The sequence below is a fragment of the Neopsephotus bourkii genome, unplaced genomic scaffold (assembly GCF_033783945.1).
Source record: "Neopsephotus bourkii isolate Nb327-2 ecotype Australia unplaced genomic scaffold, CSIRO-AGI_Nbou_v1 NB_1248, whole genome shotgun sequence".
Classification (NCBI taxonomy): Eukaryota; Metazoa; Chordata; class Aves; order Psittaciformes; family Psittacidae; genus Neopsephotus; species Neopsephotus bourkii.
The window spans coordinates 2,584,090-2,597,500 of NW_026901733.1; the positions used below are offsets into that span (position 1 = coordinate 2,584,090).

General features: G+C 36.3%; 1 protein-coding gene across 1 annotated transcript in view; it reads left to right on the plus strand.

The window, feature by feature from the left end:
- Window positions 1-13,411, plus strand: part of ZNF407 (zinc finger protein 407) — a 335,801-nt gene that overhangs the window by 122,097 nt on the left and 200,293 nt on the right. Inside the window, exon 4 of the mRNA XM_061364680.1 lies at window positions 6,804-6,878. Coding sequence (XP_061220664.1) covers window positions 6,804-6,878 — 75 coding nt within the window. The remainder of the gene's footprint in view (window positions 1-6,803; window positions 6,879-13,411) is intronic.

The window sequence follows — 13,411 nt, forward strand, 5'->3', positions numbered from 1 at the left end:
GTTTAGTGGAACACGAGGCTGTTTTCTGTTTTATTTAGTTTGCTCTTCCTTTGTACTCAGGTCTCTTCTACCAGAATCTGTAAGAGGAGATAATTGTGCCTTTTGCCACTACTTTATGGCCATGTGGCTAATAATTCTTTCACATCTTGAGGAGCACAGATTGGTGGCAGAAAGCAACAAGAACATGTTGAGGGATGTCTCTCTTTCCTGTTTTGATAGATGCAGGAATATGCAGGAGCTACACAGTCGATTGATTGATAGTGTGCAACTCATCCATAATGATCTGTCTGATACAGCAGTAAATTATTCTTGAGATTGATGTAGGTCATTGAACAGCACATTGACAGTCCTGTTGTCTATCATCCTGCTCAAAGCAAATCAGGGATAGTAGCTGCTGTGATATTCAAGTCTTCCTTAGGTGCAAGCTGTGTACAGGTGTTTCACTCATATAAGTTGTCTTCTTCCTTCATTTTTTTTTCTGTTGGGAAGCTTAGCTTCATTGCTAGCTCATTACAAGTAACATAAAAATGAGACGAGGTATTTTTAGAAGAGAAGGTTGTAGTCTGTTGCACTGATGGTTTCATATTGACCAAAAAAAAAAAAGATTTTTGAAAATCTTGGGTTTTGAACTTCAGCAACGAAACATCTCCATGGAAAAGCTGAAGATTTAATCAATAAATATGAAACATACCTGATTGGTGCATGGAAAAAGGTAAAAACAACAGCAACAAACCTAAAGAAGCAAATAAAAAAAACCTACAAAAAATCCTTCAGACTTAAGGCAGAAGGGCTAATCGTTCTCAGAAATTTGAAACTTATGTTAGTCTTTAGGTTGCATGGATTACCATGGTATTCTTGCCATAGTACTCTGGTTCATGTCTTGTTAGCGGTGGTGAAGTCGTCCTCATTTACCTCTTTCTCTTTTCAAGAGGAAAAGTTTGCATTTTCCAGTCTGCCAAGTTGCTCCCACTTGAGAGATGAGGAGGAAGGAGCTACGTTTGCCAAATGTATGCATTTTACTTTCCAATTTAATTATGAGTGTTAGTGAGGGTGAGCATAAAATAGCCATATCCTTCTTTAACACATGGGGTCAGCAGGGAGTATAAGGCAGTGTGAGCGCATCACAGTACTCTTCAGAATCGCAGACTGAGTGTTTACACGACTTGTTAACCTTCTGAAATGGTTTTTGGTTTTATTTTTATTTAACTTAAGAACAACAACAATAATGGTTATCTGGAAGTAATATGACCTGCTTCGTTTGGCTGCCAAATGAGTCAGCAGAAAACAGCAGCTTTCCCATGCAGGGTTCTAGGACTTGACGTCCTGTCACAGAAGGCATGAAGTTTTTCAGATATTTGGATGTTTTCCACACTAGACTTCGCCCTGCCAGATATTTCCTTGAACCTGACATCTTGTCACAAAGGGCATGAAGCCTTTCAGACTACTGGATATCTTCCACACCAGACTCTGGCCTGCCAGATACTTTCTTTTAAATTGAGTCCCTTGCGCGCAGTCATGCAGGAGAGTTATCAGCACCCCAGTCTGGACCCTTCAGCATCAGCAAACATCCACGAATGATGGACTTGAAGAAATTCTCAGGAATTTAGAGTTTTGATGCATGGGGAAAAAAAAATAATAAAAATTACTTGTTCATAGAAAAACATTGCTTTCTGGGCACCTCTGCGTTTTCCTATGCACTCTTGTTCTTGAAGCTGACCTGCTGAATACTAAATCCTGACAGAGAGATGAGATTGATATAGACTGTTTCTGTACTATTTGACTGCTGATTTGAACCTGTGAAGTTCCACTTTTATGTGTAGAACATGTACAAATTAAAAAAGAATCTGTAATTACATATACAAGCTTTATTGAATATTCTGAAATACATGTGGTCATGATTCCTTGACAAGCTGCACTATTTCTTTCTCTTAGTAATTGATACCCCTGTTGGCATGGCCATGTGAACCACTCATTCAACTACAAACAATTAGGGTTTGCAGTGTATTCCAAGATGTGGCAAAAAGCAAGAGCACTTCATTCAGGTAATAACATCCATCAAGTCTATGTTATTCACTTGCCCAAATGTCTGACCTTCTTAGCATAGCCCATGCAGCTTGCCTTGATTTTCTGGTTTCTTGTCTCAAGTGAAGATACAAGGACAAAATTCAAACACAGATAATGGAAAAGAAAAACTGATGCAGACAGTTCTGGTGTGTAAAAGTTTGAGATCCTTTTTGTTATTATTCCTTGAAGCTGTCAGATATCCTGGGTGATTTATTCGACATGGTAAACCATTCTATCCTCTCTGAGTGCCTGAGACCCCTGAGAAATAAATAATAATTTAAAAATGATAACATCCTATTCTGCTTTTTTTATTTTGTGTGTTTGTTTTTGTTTTGTTTTGTTAAAAAAAAAAAAAAGGCTTTTAAGAAGCTTTTCAAACATCCTGCACACTTGGGCCTGCATGTCATGCAGTAGCTTACCTGTATTTCTCAGAGTTAAATTCATGTATAAAGAGCTTCTAGACAGTTTAAAGGAGATGTAAAGGATATTGAGAATATGAATAAAGGGTAGATATTCATTGTTATTCTCCTGGACTTTTCTGCTGTCATTGAACATTGTTGTCTGTAAGATAAATCCTCCAAGAGCAGTTGCAGAGAGCAATGTATCTACTGAGAAGTGATTTAAAATTGCTCTTCAACTGCTGGATACCTTGTTTGTAGAGTCCCACAAAAATAAATTCTCATGCTGGTCCTTCTCAGCAGTTATGTGCAGTTACAAGATGACTGCTCTGTTGACGTGGCTTCAAGTGACTTTGTGGTACAGGTAAGATGTAGCTCCTTCCTTGGAACTAGGCCAGGGCTGAGCACTTGGTAAACACTCAGGAACTAACAGCTTTTATGACTTTATGGTCCAGAATTCTTGTTTTGGTTTGTGTGTGTGGTGGTTTGTGTTTTGTTTTGTTTTTTTAACTTGGCTTTCTACTAACAAACAGCAATGTACATATTAAAAAGGAAGAGCTATTATAGATTCAAAGCATAATAAAACTTCAAATCTTTTGCCCTCTCAAAACAAGATACTTCACAGTGCACAATTTCTCCCTGCAGAGAAAATGAGAGAACAGACACTACATGACAGATTATTCATATTCCTTGGGGTACTGTGATGATAAACATTGTACATGCTGAAGAACTTGTATTACACTAGACTAAAAAGTGGAAATAAAGATGGTCCAATATGTTTCTTTATTCCCAGAATTAGAAGCCCTTTTATTTCTTTTGTACATTAAAATGTTTTCTTATAGCTGAAGACAAGTCTGCAGAGTCTCCTAAATCAGTTACAGACATTCTCAGAATGAGTCCAAGTACTGTTTGAAGACTGCCATGGAATACGAGTGGACACGTTCCTACAAAGCCGCAACTTTTCTAAACTAAAACCAGAATATTCGGAAAACTTATTTTAGGAAAGGTGCTCATATATTTATGATTAAAAGCCATTTTTGTTTATAGTTTGTGTGCAAAAAAGGGTCCATAGATGGTGTGGATGCTATTCTAAAGCTCGGTGTCATTTTTCATCTTGTCTTTAGTTTATCCTGAAATTTGAACATAGACTGTATAAGATGGAGGGTAGCGCTAGTTTGGGTCCAGAGTAATGGAAAATCACTAAAAAAGTTAAACCAACACAATGCCACTGCAAGCAAATGAAATCCTACTTACTCACCTTCTTTCACTGTAAAAGGAGGCTTCTAGGAGCTGTCTTCCTAACAAGTGGGGGGAACTGCCCGTGACCACGACTTAGAAGTACAGGCTAGACATTTCTGCCGTTTGAGTCCTGCCCCTCAGGAGGGCAGCTGGGCCGTGACTGCTTGTCTTCTTGTGGGTTGGGGATGAGTATGTCCAGATCAGAGTTCATAAAACTGGCTCCAGGCCTCAAGCCTGGCCTGGTTTGCGTGTATTGGAAACAGTGGAGTATGGCAATTACAGATTTTTCCTGCTCCCTTCTGATGTGTTTCTGAAACCAGTTAATTACATTTGAATGTTTCTGTTTCCACTAGTATTAAAAAAATAAGAAATGAGAAATTCAACAAAGCCTGAATTGCTGCTTATAGCAGCTCATGAAAAGATAGCCTTTGATTTGAAGATGTATTAGAGCACCGTATCTTGAAAGCATTCACTGCTTGAGTGCTTACTGGTGCCAGACAGACTTCCCTTAAGATTCAGTTGAAAAGACCAAGGCTAAGTCATATCTGTCTATTCAATTCTGGCAGTATCTTTGGAATAACTAATTTACCTCAGCAGAGATAAGTAGCAGTGATAAAACCAATATTTTTTGACTAGTAAACCAGTAATTGCTTAGAAACTCAGTTACTGAATGTACTGAAAACACATTTTGTTTTGTAAAGCCAGCAAACACTGCTACCACCTCTCTTAAAATCACCTGCAGTATTTAGTAAACATCAACAAATAGTTCCCACACAATTTTTTTTGTTATCAAACTGCATCCAAACCAACATGTTTAGATTTTGCCTTAATTCTAAGAGAGAAAAAATCTTTTGTTTAAATAAGGGCTGTCTCTGTTTGTTGGTAATATTTTTTAGCTTGTCATTTTCTTGTGAAAATAGCAACTTCACTTTTATTTTTAAGGCCTGATTCTGTAAAGGTGGAGGGCTGTTCCTGAGCTATTTTGTGCACTTCAGGCTTGCACTTGGGCATTCTGCACTCCTCAAGTCTGATCTTCAAACCTTTCATTAAAAGCTTAAAATGTTAGCACATGCCGAGACTCTTAGTGATTCAGTCTTCGTTTTATTTATGCTGTGTAAGACCAGAAAAATGGTTATGCAGAACCTAGATACAACAGAGAGAGGAGGCAGTTAATATGAGATTAAGTGTTTCACATTATTAACAAGGCCTTTGTCTTTGACTTTGCAGAAAGGTGTGACTATCTGTACCCCAGGGCAGATGTGCAGCGTAAGAAGTGTTCAGCTTTTGTTTGGAAGCTTCAAGTACATGGGCTCAGAAGAAGAAAAAACAAACTTCCCTAGAAATACTGTGTAGCTTGTTGAGATCTTTATATTCCATGCAAATAGCAAAGCATGCCTTTACAACTTTGATTGCACGTGGCCCTTTCGCAGTAGTATCTTCGGATTTATTTTTCTTTTAGAGAAGGGGGAGGATGGAGATTTGTAACAGGAAATACAAATATTACTAACTTAAAATCTCTTTGGTACCTTTCATGGCTGTGTGGAAATGGTTAGTATTTCTGCTGAAAAGCAAGGTCAGTACGTTTTGGCTGCCTCGTGCTGTTACTGGAACACCTTATTGTGTTACAATTTTTTTCCCTATGTACAGTAATTCTGATGACACTTGCGTAGTAGTGATGGTAACGGTGTTACAGATTATTCACAGTTGTAATCATTATGATGCCATAGTTATAAATTTTGTAGGAAAAAGTATGTAAGATATTTTTTAATGTCTTTTTATAAGAAATAAGGAAATTGCTATCATTTAAATAAGACAGAATTTATAATCTTACACTACACCTTAAGGGATGTACAAAAGAGATTCTCTTTAATAATGTGAAAGTATCCAAAGTAGATCAGACATGGAGAAGCTACATTAACATTTTTGTAAATGTCTCTTTGTGGCTCTTATACCCCATAGTGCTAGTGTTTTACAGTCCTTCCATTGTCCGTTACTGCAAACACGTCCAGATGAATTCAGCGTTTAATGTTAAAAATCTTATAACATGCCAGTTTGATTTGTAGCCCTTCATATCATGGAATGCTAATTAAAATCATATTTTTGCATATGTCATGCCTTTCATGTACATATGCAAATACAGTCTATTGCCTTTCAGCTATTAGTAATTAACTTTATGAAGGACAGCTGTAATACATAATTAACAAAAATGTTTGCAAGCCCTTTTCACACTGAAAGTTGCAGCAGTAAAAATTTTGCTTATCGAGAGAACCAATTTAGTTTGAAGCTTCGGTCTGATATCTAAATTGTTTGAAGCAGTCACATGACATAATTAAATTGATGTTACGGTCTTATCAGCAGAAGAGTGGTACTTGACATGCTCCTATCAGTTTCATTATGTATGTCGCCAAAATAAAGTAAATTAGCTGTATTTTGTTTGGTAGATATATAATGCCAGGTAGTATACGATTTGTTGCTGCTGTTGATGCTTTGAACAATGTCTTGCCAGTTTGAACAATCTGCTTCTTCAAAGCGTATTCATGAACATGTGCTTCATCTTTTCTATCCTTTTTTTCACAAGGCTATAAAATAACTAAGGCTATTAACTTGTTTCCATGTATATCTCTTTAAATAATTAATACAGTGAAGTTTGACCAGACATAAGCAGTGATTAAAGCATCTAATCTTGCTGTATTTTTGTGTTTCTCATTAAAAACAATGGAACTACTTGCACGAAGAAGGGTTGCATGATGGGCCTATTAGGGTTACATAAATTAAAAGTGTAACTAATACTGTATTAGTTTATAACATGAGGAAATGTTATTTAGGTAAAATAGGCTATATTATCAGTATATTGTCTGAGATGTTCTAATTTGCAAAGGGAAGCAGAAACAGGTTTTCCATTCTTTGACCAGCAGTGTATGGTTGTGGTTACTTGTTTGTGAGACAATTAGCCAAGTGACTGCAGTCTGAAGAAAACATTGAAAATTTGGAGTTCCAGATTTAAGTCATAACCTAGCAGGGTTCATAAAATATGCTCAAGTGCATGCTCAATTTAAAAGTGTTAATAAAAAAAGTAATCTTCCTGGGTTTTCTGTTTGGTAGGGTGGCATTTGTGATGAAGAAGCATTTGAACACTCATTTACTGGGCAAGCATGGAGTTGGCACACCCAAAGAAAGGTAAGCTACTTTAAAGTTCTTTCTCATTTTATATTGTACAATATGTGAAGACTTTATATGCTGTATTTAGCTTGCCCAGAATGAAGTCATCTGGGCTTTTAACTCAACCCTAACTACAGAGGGATCTAACATGCCCTAAGTGCTCTTCAGCATGGTGCATGATGTGTCTCTGGGTGTCAATAGAAAAACTGCTGCAGAAAGCCATACAAAAGGTGTAGGATTTGTACCCCTTGGGGCAGTTTTTTGACAGGTGATACTATTTTCTCAAAAATTCCGTAGTTGTAACTGTCCCTCCAAGTACAAAATCAAATATTGCTACTTTTTTGTTTGTTTGTTTTTTTCCTTGCTGTTCTTGATGCTCATAGTCATTTATAAGATGACTTTCTGAGATTTATGTTGATCACTGAGGTTAAACCCGCAGAGGAATCAAAATTTCCTCTCTTCCTGCTCTTGGCCAGGCACAAAGATCTGGTGTTTTGACTAATTTTAAAAGTAATTTATTTTATTTTTTTCAATCTGTTTACAGTTACTTATTGTCAAACTTTTTTTTGTGAGCACGTTATTTTTTTCTGTGGTTTAAAATGTAACTGTGTTTACAAACTAGATGGCACTCTCTTTGCAGGTTAACAGATCTTGCCTCAGGTTTTAGGTACATTGTGGCATTGGTATTGCTATTTCATTGAAGTTTTGGGGTAACTACAAACTTGATGTTTTTTGGATAGTCAAAATATTGCATACTCGTTTTCAGCCTGGGTAGATGGAGTTATCCTACCTGCAGGGTGCATTGTTGGGTACTTGATATATTTTCAAGTATTACTGCCTTGTAACTTTTTTCATTTTTTTTTTGTGTGTGTGTGTAGGTTTTCATAAATAAAGAGTATTCTCAGTTTTGATATGTAAGGAGAGGGAAGTAAATTATAGCTAAGAGTTGTAGGAGAACACTGCAAAACTCTTTCTGGGTCATGTTCTGGAAACTGTAGTTGATTAGACCCTTTCCTCACAAGGCTGTCACACTTAAATCACTGGGTGACCTAAGAGTAGAGTTTTAAATTAACACAACATATACACCTTTAGTTTGACTAAGCATCTATTTAGGTGGTGATTATATTTTTAATGAGTTTTCCTCTACAAAGTTCTTAACCAGAATTTTGCTAACACAATTTTGGAGAGTTTTGAGATAGTCTATTTCATCTAAAATATAGACTGATGCATTGAAAGAACAATTACAGTTTCATCAAAGCAGATATCATATTACTGTTTATGGTGGTTATCTTTTTCATAGCACAACAATTGCAAAAAATGTTTTACTCTGGTGGCTTGTTTTGTGACTGGAAACATTCAATACCAATATGTTCTTTTACAAGGGGGTACTTACTGTATTATCATCATCGATACAACATAGAGATAACTTGCATTACCCTAGTGAATATGTGCTCAATAAAGGATACATACAATAGATTTCCAAGTATAGTATCTTAGCCTGAGAGGCATATTTTTAGCGCTCATCATCTTGAAATGAATTCCTAAGCAAGCAGGATGCTATAAACTAAACCAGTTGTTGCTTGCTTTTGTTTGTGTGTTTCTTCAAGAAAGCCTTCTGGCCGTTTCCATTTTCCCCATTTCTTTCCATGTTCCTCAAAGGCTTTGTGACTGGCTTGCTAGTGTGGTCTGAAGAGGACTAGGAGAGGGGTTCCTTTCTGAGGTGACAGCTTCACAGTCCTTGTAGCCCTGAATGCCTGAGGAGCAGAGAACCCAGCTAAGCCCTGTCTGCTAGCACAGGCTGTTACAGCTTTACCCCAAAGCCATCATAAACAAGTAATATTGGAGAGACTTCATACTCTCTTCTGAAATTTCTTCATCCATCTTTTGAATATTTCTTACCTACAATACCTTTTCAGATGGCACTTCAGCTTAACATAGTGCAGTGTCAAATGCTAGTGGCAGAGCTACAACAATGTAATTTTCTAATAGCAGTCTGTTGCTGGTAATGGTTGATGTTTAAGCCACATGGTCTAGTGCAGAAAATACATAAACACTGTTGCTTTCCTTTCCACTTTTCTCTTCCTATTATCAGAGAATTTGATGCCTTTTAATGGCTTTAGAAGCCAAATAAATCCTTCTTCAGTATGTTAAACCATCACTTTGGGTATAAACATATTATAAATTAAATTAGAAAGTTTTCTTACCTGCTTAAAACATTAATGCCTTGTTTATAATTTTGCAAGCTTGCTATTTCTTAATTTCTCAGGACAATATAGTCAGTTTATTCTTTATGTTTTGAATTTGATTCTGCCCTCTGATACAGTGCATATTATAGCAAATACTAATAGAAGCTAGCTAAATAGGCTGTGACAATTAAATTAATAATGCATTTTATTTGCAAGTGTTTAGTCTTCATGGTTTGACTGATATATGCAAAGATGGTAATTTATTAAAAGTAAATTCATGTAATTGTACTACAGAATTTGATGAACCAAAAAAAGTTGTCAGCATGACTATCATCAAAAACAGAAAATTGAAAGAAGTTCAAAAGGGTGCTTGAAAAAAATAGTTATAACCCATACACCCTGAGATTGGTCCCTTTTAACAAACTTCTCAGAAAGGAATTTCTGCTGATAAACATTGAGATAGTTCTGAAAGGGAGAGGAAAAATGCATTTACAATTTAGTATGCAGTACTGAAGTAGTGCACCTTGTTCTCTAGTTTTGTAATACCCGTAACTATTGCATTTTTCTATGCAGAAAAGGGAGGTGTTACAGAGGCTGTGGAAATGTTTGCATTTGCAGATACAGGAAACAAGTATAATTCATAATAAGATTGCTACTGAAACATCTTTTGGTTTGAGTTTTAACTTTATGTTTTTTTAAGGCAAAATTGTTTTTAAGGGGAAAATACTGTAAAAAGTGTAACTTACAGATCAGCAAAGTTAAAAAACAGCCTTGTAGTGAAATGTCTGCACGTTTCAGCCACAAAAAGCCTACCTAGTCCATTATGATCATTACCATTTAATGGCTAACTCAGAAGTGGAATGTTTTAACACAGAAATTCCTCTAAGGTATTTTTTCCTGTTATTGGAACTGTGATACTGATTTATTGTCAACTTGAATGTGTCTCAAAACTGGCATGTTATCTGTTAAGTCCAAGGCCAGTACATATTTGGTACTTCAGTGTCAGTAATCTTCATGGGACCTATAACTATATCTTATTGGCAGGATAAATCTTGGCTACACCTTTATTGTATCTAGGAGACAATGTGGTTGAGGACAAGGTGAATGCATCAGTAGTGTTAATGGTTCCGGGTTCTAATTTCTGTTACATCATTATGTTACATAGGTGTAGATTGTGGTAAAACACAAAACAGAGACCTTTCACTATTGAGTATAAGATACACACACGTAAAAGTACTAGCAAGAAAATAAAAATAAAATCACTCATAAGCAAGACTGTTTTTTACCACTGTTGAGCACAACTCTGGATTTAAATGTATTTTTCATATGAAAACTTTCTAAGTATCCTTTAGAGATATTTTCTTATCTGATACATCTGTTATAACTATTTTTCATATAAGCTTACCACTTGTTTAATTACCTCACCTTCCTTATGAATTTTAAATAATGAGTTGCTTCTGAAATAACTTTTTGCGTATGAGTAATCCCATTGAGTCAAATAGGATCATTCATATATATAAAATTACTTGGAACGCAAACACTTCCTGAACTGGAATCAGCATTACAAAACATTTTCTGTTAAAATAATTAATCATATGTTTAAGATTTTGTAAGGTTCTTCATTTTGTATCATGTATTTTAAAAATGGGATCAGTGTTACAGTGCTGGTAGCATCATATGAAGAACATGATTTTCAAATGATCTTAATTGATTGGAAAAGCTATGTATCAATTTCAACTCGAGAGCAACATCTATAAGTAAATACCTATTACTGTGTAACAGCAGCTTAAATATATTTGAGATGCTCTTTTAAACAATGTTGGAAGATAGCATACTGCTAAAATGTGTGTATTTTTTTACTCAACTGCTTTGAAGTAAAGGAATTTCTAAGGTATCTGTTTTTTAATGTGCTTGCATACGCCCACGTGAATTTTGGAATATCAAATGCTACTAATGTGTGGTATAAATATCATAAAATATACAAGACTCCATGGTATGTCATTGGAAGGCATTGTTGAGATCAGAAAGAAAAATAGCCAGGAAAAATGAATGGGGGTTTGATGTTCTGCGTACTCTCTAGAAAATCCATTTTGATTGCACTGTCCTATTTCCATTTTGAACGTACAACTTAATCAAGTCCATCAGTCTGATGCTCTTCTGTTTAAGTGAACTGTTAATCCTTTTTTTGAAACAGTTTTCTTGGAGAGAAATTTCTGATAGTAACTGTTTGTTATGCCTGTTTTGGATAATACTACCTTGTACCTGCAAAGTAAAAAGCTCCAGTTGAAATTACAGCTGATTTTGGAAGAACAAGTGGCAAAATTCAGTGATGTGTTATGCATGTGTATGTATGCAGTCATCTTGTAATAACTTACTCCTGTGTTGAAGGTATGAGTTCTGTCTCACAGGAAGCTTTCCAGTTAGAGATGTTAGTAGTACATAGAAATACACAGAGGAGAGGCTACCTGGAACTACCAGGGGGTAATGTGCTGAGTCTTGCCTTCAGGCTTTGTCATCACCTTTTGCTGCTTCTTGCAAATAATTGTGAGGTTTTCAACTGAAGCTTAACATTACTAGTTTAACTGGATAGGAATGAAAAACTTAATTGATTGTTTCCTGCTTTTTGGAAAAGCCCTAAGGAATGAAATGTTCCTTTTCCTTGAAGTATTCACCAGTCAGAAGCTTGTGATGAGAGGAGGGGAGTGCAAAGGACTCAACATTTTAGCATTGGTTAGGAGCTAAAATTTTACCCAAGATCTATGTTAAGCTCTCAGCATTTTAGAGGCTTGCTTGACCTTTGAAAGCAGTGAGTTCAGTTCTTGGCTGATGATGTACTGTTTCAGAATGTGGGTGTAGGTACACGCTCCTCAGTTTCTTCCTGCCTGAGTGCTCTTTTCTGTCAACGGTTAACCCAAGGAACACGAGGAAGGCATTAGGTGTTACCTGAGTTTCCTCAGGTAATAGAGGTAGGGGATGCGCTGAAAATTCACAGCTAGCTTTTCTCTTGGCTTGTTGTCTGTACACACGTCGTATGTCTTTGCTACAAAGAAATGAAAAGAGTAGGCAGCCATTTATACTTTTGAAGACTGTTTTCACAAAGACAAGTGATTAATTCAGCATCTTATCAGAAAGAAAAATAAAAGCTGAAGGACTGTAAAAAATGAAGCTCTTTTACTACTACTCATTATTTGTTCTTCCTATCAATTCCTGGCAATCTTATAGTTTAGTTCAGAAGGAGGTGCAATCTGAAATAAGTTTATTTTAGTTGTCGGCTATGTGAGATGTTTTGCAAATTTCTGCAGTCAGCAACAACCTTCCTGTTGGGAAGGCATAGCTGCTATGGATAGAAGTTAGAGGGAGTGCTTAATGGGATGCACACTGCCCACAGTGATAACCTTCGTCTAATTTTAAGCATTGCAACAGGTATAAATGATGATCTCATTGTATTCATAAACATCCAAGTACTGTCTAGGGCCTAGATTATTAGTTTCATTAGCAAGTGTATGCTAACATTGTCCATGAATCTGTGGAAGACGGTATGGGTAGCTGCTGGAAGCTGCAGGTTTTTTTCACAACAGTGTGTTTCCAAGGAAAACACAGTTCTTAGCTGCATGCTGTCAGCCAAAAAGTAGTAAGCCACAAACTGATCCCTCCTCTGTTGCAGTTAGCTGAAAGTATCTTGTTCCAGCCATACGTCCCAGCTTGCTTCTTTCACTGTGCAAGTCAACCATGCAGGCTAAGAGCGTAAGGATTAGGATAGCAGTATATCTCTAAACATATTATACCTGCACAGGATTGGAAGCAAGAAACCTGTCCAAGCAGTTACGCAGAATATGTTACACTACTTTGAATTTGTACAATGACGTACTTTGTGGCATTTATGGATGTAAAATGTTCCATGTCCCGGGTGGTATCATGACTCTTAGCTTTGATCAGTCTATAAAATACAACACAAATATACACTTAGTACATTGTAAAGGAAATTGAAACATAATCTCTTGACTGTGCTGCAATGAAATATTTTCCATATATTCTGAGGAATTATGAGAAGTATTTTGTAGACTTTGGAAGTGAAAGCAGAAATGCTGTGGCAAAAGCTGTATGACTGATGGTAGAAGCTCAGCTTCTAGTTTTAAATCACTCACTTCATGATACTTCCATCAAATTATGATGCCATCAGCACTGTTTTTTTGCAGCCAAAGCAGTTTTGTAGCCTATTAAGTAAAAATGTTGGTCAGGGTTATTTAAGTTTCACCAACCCAAGATGGAAACAAATGCTGGAGAAACATGTTCTGGAGTTCAGTGATGCCATGATGATACTATTATAGATAACACAACTATAAAAAAACCCCAAACTTGACCAAG